This window comes from Heliangelus exortis, chromosome 3 (assembly GCF_036169615.1).
Source record: "Heliangelus exortis chromosome 3, bHelExo1.hap1, whole genome shotgun sequence".
Lineage (NCBI taxonomy): Eukaryota > Metazoa > Chordata > Aves > Apodiformes > Trochilidae > Heliangelus > Heliangelus exortis.
The window spans coordinates 115,361,967-115,379,732 of record NC_092424.1 but is presented as its reverse complement, the minus strand read 5'-3'; the positions used below and the strand labels follow the sequence as shown (position 1 = coordinate 115,379,732).

General features: G+C 44.9%; 1 protein-coding gene across 2 annotated transcripts in view; it reads left to right on the top strand.

Annotated features, from left to right (window-relative positions):
* Positions 1-17,766, top strand: part of ZNF512 (zinc finger protein 512) — a 23,103-nt gene extending 5,337 nt beyond the window's left edge. The window contains exons 4-14 of one of the 2 annotated variants that reach the window (XM_071742421.1): positions 139-228; positions 4,068-4,151; positions 5,395-5,519; positions 5,885-5,971; positions 6,971-7,069; positions 8,729-8,896; positions 9,602-9,796; positions 10,413-10,514; positions 12,064-12,126; positions 12,614-12,712; positions 13,190-17,766. In XM_071742421.1, the coding sequence (XP_071598522.1) occupies positions 139-228; positions 4,068-4,151; positions 5,395-5,519; positions 5,885-5,971; positions 6,971-7,069; positions 8,729-8,896; positions 9,602-9,796; positions 10,413-10,514; positions 12,064-12,126; positions 12,614-12,712; positions 13,190-13,486 (1,409 nt within the window). In that variant the 3' untranslated portion in view covers positions 13,487-17,766. The remainder of the gene's footprint in view (positions 1-138; positions 229-4,067; positions 4,152-5,394; positions 5,520-5,884; positions 5,972-6,970; positions 7,070-8,728; positions 8,897-9,601; positions 9,797-10,412; positions 10,515-12,063; positions 12,127-12,613; positions 12,713-13,189) is intronic. The other variant, XM_071742422.1, reaches the window with a different exon arrangement.

Genomic DNA, 17,766 nt, shown 5'->3' with positions numbered 1-17,766 from the left:
CCTGTGCCTTATAAAAACTACTTTATTTTTTTTTTTGAAGTATTGAATATGAGGCTAAGCTGAGGCAGATGCAGGCTCAAAGCTGTTATGCAGACTGAATAATGAGACTGAAGCATTTCTGTTCTTACTCATTATCAGAAGTACTACTGAAAGGCAAGAGGAAATCTGAGCAAGAGCAAGATGAAGAAGATCTTAAAGACACCCCCAGAAAGAAGCAGAAAATTTCGGGTAATACAAATAACTTGTAATTCCTAGTTACAAGGCTTCATGTACTTCAGACTTCCTCTGTGCCCAAATGCTATTCTCTGCTGTCTTACAACTCTATTTCTGATGCTGTGTATTTTAGTACAGAAGGCTGTTGAGCAGTTTCTGTTTTACAGTGGGAGATGGGTCATCTAGTTTCAGTCTCTTGAAAATCTAGGAGGGAAGAGTGAAAGCAGGGGAAGTATAGGCTAGTCTGCATCATTTCAGTTTCCCTAAAAATTCTGGGCTAAATAACCAGACAATTTACTTGTAAACATCTGGAGATTATTGAGTAGATGAAAACAGTAAAATAGGCTTCTTAAGGAGGAATCAAGGCAAATCACTTATTTTATTTTCTTTTACCACAGAGACAGAAGGGGGAAATGCTTGATATTGTAGGTCTTTCCTGCCTCCAAAGGATTCATGTTAATTAGTGGTTAGGTGCAAAAGGCAGTCTACAAGCAGTAAAAGTAGGAGAAGGTGACACAGGACATGTACATCTGCTGTTGAGTCTTGCAAGGATGGGGTTAGGAAAGCCAAGGCCAGCCTGACATTGAATATGGGGGAAGGGATGTGAGAAACAAGAAAAGATTATACAAATACACAAATAGCAAAGAGAGGACCAGAGAAGTGTGAGTGCACTGCTGAACAAGGCAGGGGAACCAGACACAAAGGAGGTGGAGGAGGCTGAGGTGTACTTCCTGTGCTTCAGTCTGTATCAGTTAAAGAAATCCCTGAGGACTCCCAGGCACCTGAGACCAGAGGGAATGTCTGGAGCAAGGAAGTCTTACACTCAGTGTAGGAGGATGAGGTTGGAGCACTTAAACTGGACATACCTAAGTCCTTTGGGCCTGATGGGTCGCAGTGAGTTCTAAGAGAGCTGGCTGATGTAATTGTGAGGCCACTCTTTATTATCTTTGAAACGTATTTGCAACTGGGAGAAGTTCCTGAAGACTGGAAGAGAGCAAATATCACTTCTACCTTCAAGGACAGAAAGAATCATAGAATTGTTGGAGTTGGAAGGGACCTTAAGAATCATCTAGGTCCAACACCCATGCATGGGCGGGGACACATCTCAGTAGGTCAGGTTGCTTGCTCAGAGCCTCATCGAGCCCTTAACTTCCAGGGATGTGGCTTCAACCACCTCCCTGGGCAACCTGTTCCAGTGTCTTACCAGCTGCATGGTGAAGAACACCTAATGTCTAATCTGAATCTACCTAACTCTAGTTTTAACCAATTCCTCCTAGTACTACCACTACCTGAGATCCTAAAGAGTCCCTCACCATGTAGGACCCTTTAAGATACTGGGAGACTACAATAAGGTCTTGGAGCCTTCTCCTCTCCAGATTGAATAACCCAAACTCTCTCAGTCTGTCTTCATAGGAGACATGCTCCAACCCTCTGATCATCCTCATGGCCCTTCTCTGGACATGTTCCAGAACTTTCGTAGCTTTCTTGTAATCGGGGCTCCAGAACTGGATATAGTACACCAGGTGTGATCTCACAAGAGTGGAATAGAGGAGAAGAATCACCTCCCTCCCCTGACCTGATTTCCATGCTGCTCTTGATGCAGTCCAGGATATGATTTGTGTTCTGGGATGCAAATGGAACAAGGAAGATCTGAGGAACTACAGATACGGGCTGGTCAGCCTCACTTAAGTCCATTGGAAGCTGATGGGTAGAATCACGGAAAGCATTTCTGAACACGTGAAAGGCAAGATGGTAATTTGCAGTAGTCAGCATGGATTTGTGAAGGGCAAATCATGCTTGGTCAACCTGATAGCCTGCTACAATGAGGTCACTAGCCTGATGGATGAGGGGAGAGCTGTGAATGTTGTTCAACTCAGCTTTACTAGGGCTTTTGGTGATATTTCACACAACGCCCTCACAGACAAGATGAAAAAGTGGATTGGAAACCAGGTGAACATCCAGGCCCAGAGGGTTGTGATCAGTAGCACAAAGCCTAGCTGGGGGCACATAACCAGTTGTGTACCCTAGGGTCAGTATTTGGGCTATTGCTGTTTGACATAATTCATTAATGACCTGGACATGGTGTATACCCTCAGCAGGTTCATAGATGATACAGAACTTGGAGGAGTGATGGTGCACCAGATGGGTGTGCTGCCTTTCACAGGACCTGGGCAGCCTGGAGAATTAAGCAGAGAAGAATCTCTTGGTTCAGCAAGGAGAAATGTGAATTCCTGGGGCTGGGCAGGGGTAACCCCATGTACCAGCACATGCTGAGGGCTTGGTTTCCAGAAACCAGCTCTTCAGATCAGGACCTTGGGGTCCAGCAGGACAGCAGGCTGACCACAAGCCAGCAACACACGCTTGTGGCAAAGGCATCCAACAGCATGCTGGGCTACATTAGGGAGAGCACTGCCAGCCCAGCAAGATGAAGGTGGTGGTCCTTCCTTTCTGCTTATCACTGGTGAGGCCACATCTTGAATACCATCTCCCATCCATGGAGAGAGCCTAGTGCAGGACTGCAAAATCATTGAGAGATTGCAGTATCTTTCCTATGAGGAAAGGCTGAGAGAGCTGCAATTCTTCAGTCTGGAGAAGAGGAAGCTCAGGGGGTATCTTACCAGTGTGTATAAATTCTCAGAGGGGACGGAATAAAGAAAATGGAGCCAGATTCTCCTCTGTAGTCCTCACTGACAGGACAAGAGGCAGTGGGCACAATTTAAAAAACACAGATTTCTATCTAAAGACAAGAAAACCCTTTTTTACTGTAAGGATGGTCAAACCCTGGCATATGTTGCCCAGGAGTCTCCATCAGTGGAGATACTCAAAACTTGACACATTCTTCAGGAAGCTGCTCTAGCTACTCCTGCTTGAACACAGGGATTGTTCTAGGTGATTTCAGGAGATCACCTTCCAACCTTTATGTTTCTGTGATTTCTGTGATAGAAAGTAGAAGTATAGAATAGAAAAAAGTATAGAATGGTGGTTCACAGTCTGTCCTGGGTTAAATTCTGACTTGTTTCTGTCACCAAGTACTTGAAAGTATGTAGGCAGCACAAAGCTGACAGAGGTGGCAAGTGTGTTGGAGAAGAGGATAAAGTTGAAAGTGGTCTTGATATTAAACAGTGGAATGGAATATAGTGTGTAGACTAAAGATACTGTAGTTAGGAAGAAATATTAGCATGGCTGAAAGGCCAAGAACAACCTCCTAGGTGTCAGTTCTTAAAAAAAGGATTCTGATTTGCTAATAGATCAAAAGCTGAATAGGCACCAACAGTGTCATACTTCTTTTTGAAAAGAGATATTATAGTGAGGTGTTTGAGTGGGAATGTAGATTTTCAGGCATGTGGAGTAATTACTTTGCTCTAATGGAGGGGCACGCTTGAGTGCTGTTTCTAGTAGTGAGCACTGCAATTCAGGAAATGTATGGACCAACAGGACAGCAAAAAGCATAGCCCATTAGAAGATACTGAAACCATTAGTTGTTTTGTCTAAAGAAAACAGGAATGAGTAGAGGAATGAGGCTGACCATTTGGTTGTCAAAAAGTCATGCTGTGAACAGAAGATGTTTCAGTGTGAAGAGTTCCCGTCCCCTGGGCTTTGTGTATGAACAACCATGCAGATTACAAGTGCCTGGATGGGATTAATGCCTGCAGCTTTAAGTAGCTATGGAGTTTGAAAGGGAGGAAGGAACATAATCTTGAAATTCCTTGGGGAAAAAAAAATTCAACATTTCTGCATGAGTAGCTTTGAGGCAACAGAATAAATAGCAATTTCCTAGCAAAACAACCTCTGCTTTTTTATAACAAGGCTCCCAGAATTAAGTCTTCTGCTCCTTCTTTTTTGTGTTACAACAGGAAAGAAACAGCAATCTGGAACAGAACAGAACTCCAAAGCAAAAGGCCACAGTGTTCAGAAAGAACCAGAGACATATGGCACAGGTAAGAAAAAGAAGCAGTTGCTCAGAATTGTTAATAAAGCAGCTAAAAGATAATTGTGATTCTGGGATCTGAATTTGAGCAACAGTTGTGTTTCTGATGCTTCAGCTTTGTTGTTGACTTTACTGTTGACAAGGAAGAACTGGCTGCTGGCCTTTTGGCACTGTGTCAGTACTGCAGAGCCAGACCAGGGGGACTGCATGCTCCTGTTGGTGCAGTTCCATGTGGTTGTCCACTGCATCACAGAAGGGTGATGGGTTTCTTTTTTTGAACCGAGCCAAAGTTTGTTAAATTAGTTTCACTATAAAACTATGCTTTTTTTACTCAGTGGAATGTGTTTACAGTAAAAACTCTGTTGCTGCCAGATCACCTGTTCAGGTAACCAGAGACCCAAGCAGTCCATCCTAGAAAAATAACAGGAGCATCGACTTGGCAAGTGGAATGACTTGGTGTGTGTAGCTCACAGCACTCATTAAATACCCCAGTTTTTGGGGGTATTTCTTGAACAGCCAAGTGCTTTTTGAGTCACAGACTTTTCCCCCATCAGCCTGGGACAACCCCTGCCTATTCCTACTGGGCAGAGAGGAAAACCTTGAGATCTTGTTATTATAAGAATTCAAGCAGATGGCTGCTAAGCCACTTTCTTCCCAGGACCCATTTCAGTAGTTTCTAGTCCTTGTGGATTGTGCCCAGCTTTTGTATGGCATTTCAAAAGGAGGCTGGGATCTGGACGCCATGCCACACAGGGTACTTCTATCTGGCTCTTGAGTAACTTGTCCTGGTGGTGCAGCTCTGCTCTCTCCATGCCAAAACTGCTGGCTAATATTAGTGGAGTTCTAAATATGTGACTAGTAGAACTGAACCATGGACTTTGAAACTTTTCAGTCACATCTGTGACTGCTTTTACTGTCAAAACCATTGTGCGAAAAGAAGAGTTTACTCTGGATGCTAAAGTAGTTGTGTAATAAAAATGAGTTAAAAAAAAAAATCTGACTAAGTGGAAGTCCTTGTAAGGGGGTGGTAGGATTAAAGAGGTTTTACAAAATGAAGACCCAGAAGGAGTGATGCATGCCTTGTCACATGGCACATTTGAAGCCATGAATGAGCTAAACCTATTCAAGTCTGCTTGGACTCAAGTTTGTTAGTACATGGCCTGTTTGCTTCTAGGATTCATTCTGCACATCGAAGAGGAAAAAAAAAAAAATACTGTGTTTGCAGTTCAGTTCCAAACCCCTTGTTTTGACAGGTAGTATGGAAGAGCAGTGGTCTTTGGAAATTCAGGACAAAGGTAGAGTTACCTGTCCAGTGTGCCGGGCTGTGGTCAGAAAGACTGTAGAAGGACTGAAGAAACACATGGTGAATTGCAAGCAGGTAAGAACAGAAGGGACAAGCAATGTTTTCCTTACTGCTCATCAGCTTACTGATTGAAATGCCAGCACACCATTTTGTGTTCAGTTTCATCTCATCATCATGTCTCTAAGCAACAGTCCTTTATAAAAGGCTGTATTTGGTGCTTCTTGCTTAGCCATTTGCTGGAGGTTTGGGTTAGTGAGAAAATGTGTAGCTATTTCATTGTTCCCCAAAATTTTAGGTTCTGTAAAATTTCTTCTCTGCTTAATGGGCAGTTACCAGGCCTGAATAAAATATTCTGCTCTCCTTCTCCTTTTGCCCAAAGAGTTTTCTACTGCTTTGGTTAATTTAGAGTTACAAGCACCTTGTCCTTTTTTTACTTCTAGGAAATGTTCACATGTCATCACTGTGGGAAGCAGTTGAAGTCTTTAGGAGGGATGAAATACCACGTTATGGCAGACCATAACAATCAGGTAACACAGCTGCTGTGCGTCTAAAAATCCTACAGGCAAGGCATTCTTTTGTTTCTTCCCCAGTGTACCCAGGAAGAGAACACAACGTGATTTTTCAAATGTTGTAACTGTCTTGTTGTAACTATCAAATCTTGTTTGCCTATTATTTTTCCTGTGAGATTTGACATCTGAAAAATAGTAGAATGTTACCAGATATGGTAGGCTTGCCACACCTTAGAAAAAGGGAATGAAATTTTGTTTAAGCTGGTTATATATCACACAACATGCATTCTCAATCAGAAAAAAAAAATTCCATGTCTCCTGTTCTAGTTCTGAGGAATTAGAACTCTGGAAAGGTAATTATAAAGTTTGTGTAAAGGTGTTTTTACATAGTTCCCGGAACTGTGGTTTCTGAACCTACAGCCTTACCAGTCATGAAATAGGCCAGGAATCATGTTTTGGCCCTGGGGAATAGGTCTGCCACTCAGTTCTAACTTTTTGTTCCGTCTAGGTGTAAAATTATTGTAAGGTAATGTAGGAAATATGATATAGAGTAACCATTAGAGAGAGAATAAAGAACTTGAGCTGTAGTTCAGTCTAGATGAATAACCACTCAGGCAATTAGTCTGCTAGGTTTAGTTTAGTAATTGTTCAAGATGCGTTGACAGACATAAGTACTTTCCACTGACAGAAGGGGAAAAAAGTAATTATGGAAATAATTGTCCTTCCCAGCAGCTGTAGTTTGGGACAATTTCTTACCAACATTTTGTTCGTAGATAGCCATCTAAATGTTAAGACTCATACCTGCAAAGTGGTTTTCAGGCACTTCACTCATTTTAAAATTCACTTGTTCTGGGCTATGGACAGTGATATTGTATTTAGATACACTTCTGCAAAATCGTAAGTTGCAGAGACTTAATTGTTTTAGAAGCTTTCTTCCAGTGGTGTGTTGAGTGAGTGAGAATAACTGTAAAGACTGATCATCCTGTGTTTTCCTTTCATCTTCCTGCTGTGCTTTAGCCAGTCATGAAGGAGGGAGGAGAGCTGGATGAGCAGCTTGAGCGAGACCGCCTGCGGAAGGTGCTGAAGCGTATGGGAAAACTGAAGTGTACAAGGGAGGTGAGCTGCCTTGTGCTGAGTATCCTAAATTAAGCAGCAGTGGATGTATGAGCATAAAATATAATTATGGGAGTTCTGCTGGGCATGCTTTGTTGCTGGGTAAAGCTGGATTTGTTTCAAGATCCTAGCTATGCTTTAAGACAGTATTGTAGAATCACAGAATGGTTTGTGTTGGAAACAACCTTTGAAGACCACCTGGTCCAACCCCTCTGCAGAGAGCAGGGACATCTATGATCTTCAACTAGATCAGGTTGCTCAGAGAGCCCTGTCCAACCTAACTTTAAATGTTTCTAGGGATGGGGCATCCACCACCACTCTGCAAAACTTGTTTCTTCCTTATGTCTAGACTGAATCTCCCCTTTTTATGTTAAAACCATCAGCCTTTGTCCTTCCACTACAGGCCCTGCTAAAATGCCTGTCCCCATCTTTCTTAAAAGCCCCCTGTAAGTACTGAAAGGTGGCAATAGGGCCACCTTCTTCAGACTGGAGCCTTCTTCAGACTGAACAACCCCAACTGTCCCAGCCTGTCTCTGTAGCAGAAGTACTCCAGCCCTTGGATGATTGTTGAATCCTCTAGACTTGCTTTGACATCTCCATGTCTTTAGAGCTGGACCCAGCCCTGCAGAGGGGTCTCACCAGAGCAGAGTAAGGGGGAGAATCCCCTCCCTTGACTTGCTGGTCATGCTGCTGTGTTGCAGCCACAACACCATTGGCCTTCTGAGCTGCTAGTGCACGTTGCCTGCTCATGTTGAGTTTTTCCTCCACCAGTACCCCCAAGTCCTTCTCCTTGTGGCTGCTTTCCATCCCTTCATCCCCCAGCCTGTGCTGGTAACAGGGGTTGCCCTGACCCAGATGCAGTGCCTTGCCCTTGACCTGCTGAACCTCATGAGGTTCATGAGCCCACTTCTTGAGCTTGGTCTGGTCCCTCTGAACGGCATCTGATCCCTCAGACATGTCAACCACACCACTCAGCTAAGTATCATCTGCAAATGTGTGATGGTGCACTTGGTCCCACTATATCATTGATAAAGATGCTAAACAGTACTGGTCCCAGTACGGACCCCAGAGGCACACCACTTGCCACTGGTGTCCAGACATTGAGCCATTGACCACTACTCTATGGATGTGACCATCCAGCCAACTTCTCCACCAAACAGTCCATCCATCAAATCTGTATCTCTTCAATTTAGAGGGAAGGATGTTGTGGATTACCATATCAAAGTCCAGATGACATCTGTAGCTCTTTCCTTGTTCACTGATGTAGTCACTCCATCGCAGAAGGCCACTAAGTTGGTCAGGCAGGACTTACCCTTAGTGAAGCCATGCTGACTGTCTCAGATCACCTCCCTGTCCTCCATGTGCCTTAGCAGAGCTTCCAGGAGGATCTGCTAAATAATCTTCCTAGGCACAGAGGTGAGGCTGACAGGTTAGTAATTTCCAGAGTCCCCCTTTCAGTCTTTTTTTAAAATGGGTACAGTGTTTCCCTTTTTCCAGTCACTGGGGACTTCACCTGGCTGTCGTGACTTTTCAGATGTTGTGGATAGTGGCTTGGCAGCAACATCAGCCAGTTCCCTCAGGATCCTGGGACATTCCATCAGGTCCCATTCACTTGTGTATGTTTCACTTTCTCTTCCATTCATTTTTCTTCTGCTTCGATAGGGCTGCACAGGCAGCTTTACAAGCATAATGGGATACCTGTATCATGTTAAAAAATGTGGGAAGGCTGCTTCTGAGCTGGAGAAAATGGCTATGAAGTGCCATCACTGTGGAAAAGCATACAAATCAAAAGCAGGACTTGTCTACCATCTCCGATCCAAGCATGGGCCGGTAAGTTGCTATTGTTGGCAGGATGGTGTGGTGGTACCTCAGCCAGCCAGATTGGAGACACACACAGGCTTCTGTCTGCTGCTGGGATGGGTAACTAGGGGTAGCAAATCTTTGCATTTTTCTGTCTCTCTGGGGTGTTCTGTCCTTGGTACTTCCCTTCTCACAGCAGCTGCTGCTGTTCTGTGACCAGGATAAAGTTTTTGATAGTAACTCACCATGGCAGCAGTAAACTGTCCCCGGTCTGACTTTTGCTCTGTGGGAGAAAAATGCTGTTGTGTAGGACTTGAGAGATGCTTTACTGTGCTCTTAAAATATAAGATTGGAGCAGAGCAGGCAGTGCTGTGCTTTGTGTCCAGGAGAGTTTTACAGCATGGGTTTCAGAACCAGTGGCATCATGAACCTGTCTGCCTGAGCCTTACTGCTGTTAACCCCCTGCACAAATCATAAAATAATTTGGGTTGGAAGAGACATCTAAAGGTCATCTAGTCGGGCGCCCCTGCAGTAAGCAGGGACATCTTCAACTAGATCAGGTTGCTCCCTTGAACAGATCTTGGGGTCTGTCTCACTAGTTGGATGCACTTCTGTCCTGTGTGACAGTGAACCACAGCTGCTGCACCGTTTTTTCTGAGGGATTTGGCAGAATATTTATTCACAGTATGTAGTGTAACTGAAATAGGAACCAACCTTCTTTGGCCTTCATTGCAGGTCACTTTCCTCCAGGAGGAGAGAAGAACAGAGAGCTTGAAGGAAATAAAACAGGAACCAAGTAACACAGGCAGAGTTCAGAGGAGATCTGCAAAGGTGGCAGTCTACTATCTCCATGAGCTAGCTGGAGAAGAGCTGGCCAAAGAGTGGCCCAAGAGAAAAGTTCTGCAGGACTTGATTCCAGATGATCGCAAGGTAGAAGAGCTTAAAAATGCTACATAGGGTTTGAGTCTTTCTTCACATCTGATGAGTCTTGCACTGGCATCTACCCAGTGTTGCCCATGTTCAGTGACCATGGAAAACAGTACTGGAGAAGAAATATTCTGTGGCAAGGATCAGGCTTTGCTCTCCATGGTCTTAGATTGCAGTATTGCTGCAGTAGCAATTGCTGTGGTATAAATAAGTATTTTATCCAGATAGGCGAGAATGACTTTCAAGTCCAATTGCTGTAATTTTCAGTGGGCACAAGTAACAAAAGCCATTATAGGCAGCATGCTGCTCACAAGTCATAGGCTGCAGGTCGTTGCTGCCCTGCAGTGATGATACTTAATAGCTTTTCAGGCTTCAGAGTTTCTATATCTTTCAGGGAAAGCCTAAGGGAAAAGGATTATTTTAGTGGGGTAAGTACGTTTAGAGGAACTGTTGTAGTCAAAGTGGGAACTTCCCTATTATGGGGAGTTTTGGATTCTGGTATTGTAGAGATTTTCAGAAACAGCACTTCTGTTTCACAGCCTGGGAGAGAAAGAGACATACTTGGCACTGTGTGTAGCCAACATTGCTTCCAGCTTTCAATTCCATCTCTTTATCTCAGCTGAAATATACTCGTCCTGGACTGCCTACGTTTAGTCAAGATGTTCTGTGCAAATGGAAAACAGAGATAAAGATGTACCGAAGAGTCCACTGCCCAAATGAGGTAATCCTTATGTCTTTCTGAAGCATCCAAGGGGGCAGATTTCAGGTGTGTGTAAGCCAGCAGCTTTCCACAACCTTGAAACTGCAGCTTGTCTCTGTGGGAGACAAATTGTGCTTCATCTCAGAATGGTCAGTTAGTGTCACCAAGACCTTGTTTGGGTTGTTGTCCTATGGACGATCCCTCTATGGATGTTTGTACATTTCAGAGCAAGTAAGTTGGTGTCAGACTCATAGAGCTTGTCACATCTAGAAAGCTGGGAGTCTAGTGCATTTGGAGGCTTGAGCACTGGAAAAATGACAGGCCTGTGCCTGTCTAGCAAGTGTTATAAATCTAATTGTAGAAGAAGGGAGGAATAGAGATAAAAATCTAAGAGAGGGACTTTGTCTGGCGCAGCAATTAGTTTTTCTTTTGGAAGCTGCATATAGGCTACAGAAGACTCACACACGGCACTGTTGTCCTGGTCTGGGGATGCTTATGCATGTGAACTTGGTTTCTTACAATCCCACACAGCAGTCACCAGCCAGATCCAATGAGAAGAAATGGCCCTGTTGGTGGGAACTGTGGCAGATGTGACACACACTGCTGGACAGCCGAGTGTCAGTGGTGGCTTTCATCTGGGTTTGATGTAGAGACAATGCCTTCCCCCTGCCCACCACACCCCCAACACGCTCTCCCCAATTTTCAGGCTTATGTGTAGGCAGCAGGTGCCAAGACTTGCCGGGTGATGGGCCCGGACGGTGCTCGCCCCGCCTGTGCCCAGTTGGGGCTGGCCCAGGTGCGCATGCCCGGGTTCGGCAGGGTGTGGTTCCTGCAGGGTCCAGAGCCAGGCGGATCGAAGTTAGTTCTCTGATACTAGCCCGAACCAACACTAGCTCGATTGACTCTGTTCGCGAACCGAGCTCGCGCCCACGGCAAGATTCGTCTCACATAACACTTATGTCATTTCAAAATAAAAGAATTGCAACATTGTCGTGTATGGATCTGTCCCCAGACAGCAGCCATCCTGTTTTTACCGACCAGTAACCCAGGACCACGTCTTGCACTTCCCTTGCATTTCAGGTTCTGGGCTGTTGTCTGAGCATGGTCTAAATCCCAAGACTGATGCCTCCAGCTCCACAGGGAACAAGCCTGCAGAGCTGCCCTTTAACCAAGACTGTCATGTCAGATGCAGAACTTCTGTTCTGGGCCACTAGCTACAGGAGCAGGGCAGGAGTGACTGAAGTGCCTTGTACTTGCCCTCATGCTTTGTTAGAAATTAATCTGCTGCACTTCAGGCAAAAAGCAAACTTACTGTTTTACTCAGGCTTTTGACAGAGGGTAAATGTAACTGTGAAAAGAAACATGGAAATATTTAAGTTACTGAAAGGTTACATCTCTTCTAATGATCTTTTTGGCAGAAGCTTTCTGGCTTTCTAGGATGCAGTGTCTCCCTTGCTCTATCTCTCAGACCCCTTTTGGAATTGTCTTCCAGAGAATAACACTTTCTTGTGCAGAAGAAGTGATTCCTTACTAGAGTTTTGCTGACACACCTTTTTTTTTACTATTTCAGGGTTGTGAATCTGTGTATGGCAGTGTCTCAGGACTCAAATCTCACCTTGGCACATGTACCTTGGTTTGTATCCTTCCTGTACCTCTCTATCTTTTATACAAATACCCTGACTGTCAGTGTCCCTCAGATATCTCCTTGTTCACGCTGTTGTCCTGCCATCTGCTTTTCTGAGTTCCTCACCATTTCAGTGCTTCTGGATGAGCTAAAGGGGTTGCCACTGCAAACACTGCTTGAGGCAAGGAGGAAGCCTGTTAATGACACACATTTTAGTGAAATTGCAGTCCTACCTCTAGATTCACAGCTACAGGAGCATTTTTTCCAGGTACAGTGCTGGAGACCTTGTACCATCTGACAGAGCAGTCCTGTGCCTTGTGGCATAGCTGGTCAAAAATGTCAGTGCTCCTGTAGCTGCAGCATTGTCTGAAATGCCTGAGAGTTTCTGCTTTGTACTGCTGAGTTGTATCTGAGCAAGATTCAAATACAATGTGTAGGTTTATCATCCTTCTAGGCAGCAACTGGTGATGGACTTTTTTTTTTTTCTTTGTGGCAGGGAGATTTTGTGGCTGGTAAATACAAGTGTCTCCTGTGTGAGAAGGAGTTCATTTCAGAGAGTGGAGTCAAGTATCACATCAACTCTGTGCATTCTGAGGTAAGGCAGGCAGAACGGAAGTCCTCAAACCCCAGGCTGTTGGAGGTGGGGAGGGTGTCTTGGGAAGGAAATGATAGATACTTGCCCTGTTTTATCTTTGATTTGATCATTGCTGGAAACAGGATCCCAGTGTCAAGTGCCCTTAGATTTGCTTAAATAGAGTTGTCTTCTGCTTTGCTCTGGGGGGCAAGTGTTGTGTTGTGACACGTGTCTTGTCCCAGGCTGCTGCTCCTCAATTCAGCTCTTCAGTGTTCCCTATGCCTTTAGCCAGGCCCATGCCAAATCACATCTGAATCCTCTGAGGCAGAGTGACACCCGAGGAGGAACACTGAAGGACAGAGCTTTGTTAGGCAGCTGCCTTTTCAGATCTCACATTTGAGGAAGCCCTTGTTCCACAAGGCAGTTGTATTAAAAGCCCTAGTAGGCTTTACATCTTTCCACCATCAGTACCAACCTTTTGCCTTCTAAACCCTCCAGGACTGGTTTGATGTGAACACAACTACCACCAAAAGCTTTGAGAAGCTCATGAAAATCCGCCAAAGAGAAGAGCAAAGGAAGCAGCGAAAGAAACGTTCTCTTACCCGGGGCAAAAAGAAGAGAACAGGGACCCTGGCTGCCAAGAAGCTTCCCACTGCTGGAGCTGAAAAAATGAGACGTAAGAGAGGTCGTCCACGGCGGGTGAACAATGAGACCATGGGCAGTGAGGAGGGGGAGCCCCAACCTGCACAGAGAGACGAATTTCCAAAAACCAGCCGCAAGCGTGGCCGAAAATAAACCCCTAAAAGAAGAAGAGGAGTAATCCTAAAGCTTTTCTGTTACAAGCCCCGCTTCTGTCAGGCTCATAATCCACAGCACCAACATAAGCAACTGAACATCTCTGGGGCTGAGTATCCATTCTACTTGGTGACCTTGATTTTTAAACTGTTGCCTCTTTTCAGTTGTGAGAGACTTCAAACCAAAGCTGTGGTGCAGAGGCTGCCTCTCCCAGCTTAATTCCCTCAGACAATGGCATTAGCAGTGTCCTTAGTGTAGTTCCTGCTCTGGTTACAGTCTGGGTCACATTAGTTGCTTGTTTAGTGATTCCCAGTGCAGCAGCCATCTGTTTTGTCATCATCTTCCAACGGGCAAGATCAGGGTTCTTTTTCAGCAGTTTTCCATATAAGGGACTGAGTAGCACAGTGTTTAGGTCTTTGACGGGGGGATCCTTTCTTACACCATATGCACACAGACTGAGCAGCACTGTGCAGAACACAAAGGCATTAACTTGCCCTCTACCTGTCCTACCTGCTGTCAGCAAGAGGAGCAGACACCTTCCCAGGGCATGTTCTGCAGGAGATACTGTCTCTGCTTCACACACTGATGTTTGGGCTCAGCACCAGCCAGCAGCACCTGAGCTCTGGTCTGCTTGGAAGTGATGGGACATTGTTATTGTCCTTACCAGGAAAACAATATTCTTCCAGCATCTGTCTTCTGTAGCACTGGGCATTGAATGAATGTAGAGGGTTTTCCAGTCCCAGGAGGAGTAAACGCCCCCCAGCCTTTTGGAGATTCTGGCCTTTCAGAGACACCCAGGAACCAGTATAATAGGATGATCTTTTGTGGGCCCCCTGAAGACTGCTTGTTTCAGACTAACCTGGGAAACAACCTTCCTGCAAGACAGTGCACGTCTGCAGCTGCAGCCTGGCTGATGCTGAAGCCCAGGTGCCACTGAACTGCCCCACCAAGTGTTGTTATTTGACCTGCCCATGCTCCCATAGTGTCCTTTTTCTTTCTGCACTGTAGACACCACCTTTGTTGTCTTATATCACCTGTTTCTTTTCAATACTGCTTCCTTTGTGTGAATGAGGTATATTAGCAGTGGCTTCCTGTGTGGAAAAGGTCAGAAGAGGGTTCATTGTTTTATACCATGTGTTGTCATGAACTTGGGATCAGATGATGGCAAGCAGCAGATGTCATAGAAACGGGGATGGAGCAGGAGCACAGGCAGCCCTACTCTCTTCCAGAGAATGGGGTCTCTGGCATATCTGTTATCCAAAGACTCACTGTAGCAGGAACTTGCAAAATTTGACCTTTTCCATGCAGTTTTGCAGGCAAGAAAGTAGGCAGCTGACTGTGTCACCTCCCAGTGAATTTTCACTGCCTGCCAAAGTGGCTGGTGATGAAGTTCACCGGTAAGCCACCTCAGTGCCTGCTGAACAGGCAGGTTCACACGTATGTATTATTAGCAGAGTAATCTCCCTGGACCCAGCAGTGGGAAGTTCTGTGTGGTCACGGTGTTTTCCGGGGCTGCCTCCCCTCTGGAATAAGCAAAGCAGACTCAGTCTGAGCATAGGCTATCTCCTGGAGATTGACATTGGCATGGTGGTGGGATTCCCCTGCAGGAGGGACACTGCCTGTGGGAACCAGCTGTTCCAGTGCTGTGCAGGGAATACAGACACATGGGCTTGTGTGCAGGGTGTGTGAGGTTTGCAGTACAAGGGCCAAGATCAGAAGAGGACAAAATAAAACGTCACCACTGCAAGAATGTGATTGGGGGTTTTTTTTTGTTTTTTTGTTTTTTTTTGTTTCGGGTTTTTTTGTCTGTTTGGTGTGCGTTGTTCTTGGTATCATCCCCACATGCACAGCACACTGCAGCCTGCCCACTTGGTTCTCCTGTATACTCATCTGTCAGTTATGTTTCTCCTCAGTACTCCACTCTACACAACTGTCCTTTGACAACACGTTTGCTACCTCCTGCCCAATAGGTGGACGACACAGTAAACCCAGGATTTGAAGGAGGGTTTTTGTAGTGAATTTCAGTCTAGAGTCCTGCTTACTTCCATTGATGAGTTACTATCCAGTCCTGATTTCTAGACATAGATGCTTTGTAGAGATACATGAATTTGTAGAGTTACATGACATTTCCACATAATGGGACAGGTAGAAAAAATTTTTACCCAGCAGTTGATCCATGCTCCACCAGTGCTGGAGTAGCTTGTTTGCTGGTTTGGCTCAAGCTGGTAAGAAGTGGTGGCACTGCTGCAGTTGGACCAACACTGCCTAGTTTTACTGCTCTGAGGGCAGGGGAGAATTTAGCTTCAAGGAAGATATTTTAATTGGGGAGTTCACACAATCATGTGTATACAGGGCTATAAATTACATGTAAAACCAGGTAACTGTACCACAGCCTACTGTGCAACAATTTGCTGTACAAGCACCCATGAATCCACTGTTTAGTCCACTAGCAAGAGTTCATATGGCCTAATGTTCTGCAAATCCAAGTCCAAACTCTACCCTACAGTATCACAGAATGGTTTGGATTGGAAGGGACCTTTAAAGACCATCTTGTGCAACCCCCTGCTGCAGGCAAGCACATTTTTGATTGGATGAGTTTGGTCAAAACCCCATCCAACTTGCCCTTGAACACATCCAATGAGGGGACATCCAGAGTTTCTTGGGGCAACCTGCCTCAGTGTCTCATCACCCTCATCCTAAAAAATTTCTTTCTTCTGTCCACTCTAAATCTACCTTCTTTATGATAAAACTATTGTCCCTTGTCCTGTCACTACAGATCTTGATGAGAAGTCTCTTTCCATCTTTCTTATAAGCCTCTTTGTATACTGAAAGGCACAAAAAGGTCTCATCAGGCTGAACAACCATTGCTCTATTAGCCTGTCTTCACAGAAAAGGTTCTCCAGCCCTCTGCATGACCTTCCCTAGACCTGCTCCAACAGCTCCATGTCTGTCTAGTGCTGTGGGTTCCAGATGGAGACACAGTGGTCCAGATGGAGCCTCATGAGAGCAGAGGCAGACAATCCCCTCCCTTGACCTGCTGGCCACGCTGCTTTTGGTGCTGTCCAGCCTACAGTTAACTTTCTGGGCTACCAGCACACAATGATGCCTCTTACCTAATTTTTTGGTATTCCTAAGTCCTCCACAGGGCTGCTCTCAATCCATTACCCAGGCTGTACTATATTGCTCTGACCCATGTGCTGGAGCTTGCGCTTGGCTGTTGAACTTCATAAGGTTCATGTGTGCCCATTCTTCAAGGCTGTCAAGGTCCCTCTGGATGTCACCCCCTTCCCTCCAGCAAATCTGCTGTCCCCCACAGCTCGGTGGCACCTGCATCTGTCCCCTGGGGTGCATCGTGGATGAAGAGACTGAATAGCACTGGTGCCACCATGGACCTTTGAGGGACACCACCCATTGACCCAGCAAACTTGGCCTTGCTCTTACAAGTTCCATTTAGAAAGGCACCTCATGTTGAGAGAGGGGCAGTGACAAAGCAGGGCAGCTGGTCACTCAATACTTGTACAATTGATGAATTACACTCAAAAAGCTGTGTCTTTTGGTTTGAACTGTTTTTTTTCTTTTCAGCCTCTGAATCTCACCTTGCTCAGTCCTGGTAACTCACATAGCTTCATGGTATCAGAAATGTCTTCCTGCGTATTTGTGCACATAATTAACTCCATACAGAATTTGCTCTATCAGCTGAAGAGAGGTGCTGGTCTCAGTCAAAACTGTATTTTGTTGTTGTTCTTTGCTGGCATTTTATATATTGATTAGTGTATCTTTGGATTTTAAAGTCTGGAAACATGACCCAGGTTGCAGTGTTCTGTAATAATTTGTCTTCTGTAGAATGCAATTATATTGCTCTGCTCTTAACTACCTTTTTTTCCCTCCAGCTGCTTCTTTACCCTGTTCTACAGGGTTTTGTATTACACTCGGTTTGCTATTTACCCTCTTGAGCACAATTTTTCAATTGTTCTAAAGATGCATCTGATAGCCCATTTCTTTTGTTTTTCTATAAATTGAGGTTAACAGGGTTTAAGGCCAGACAGCTCATGATGAACTCGTCTGCCCTTTCTAAAACATTATGATATATTTCACAGGGTTACCCTAGAAGAGACTGTAATAACTGGGTTTTTTTTGAGCCACTTTTCCAGAAAACTTTGCTGTATATTCGATCTTTTCATTGCTTTAAATTGTCATCAGCTTCTTTTAATCTGCAGATTTTCTTTGCAATTGTTTTGTAATTTCATTAATCTTCTTGATAAAGATGTCAAATAGCTGCA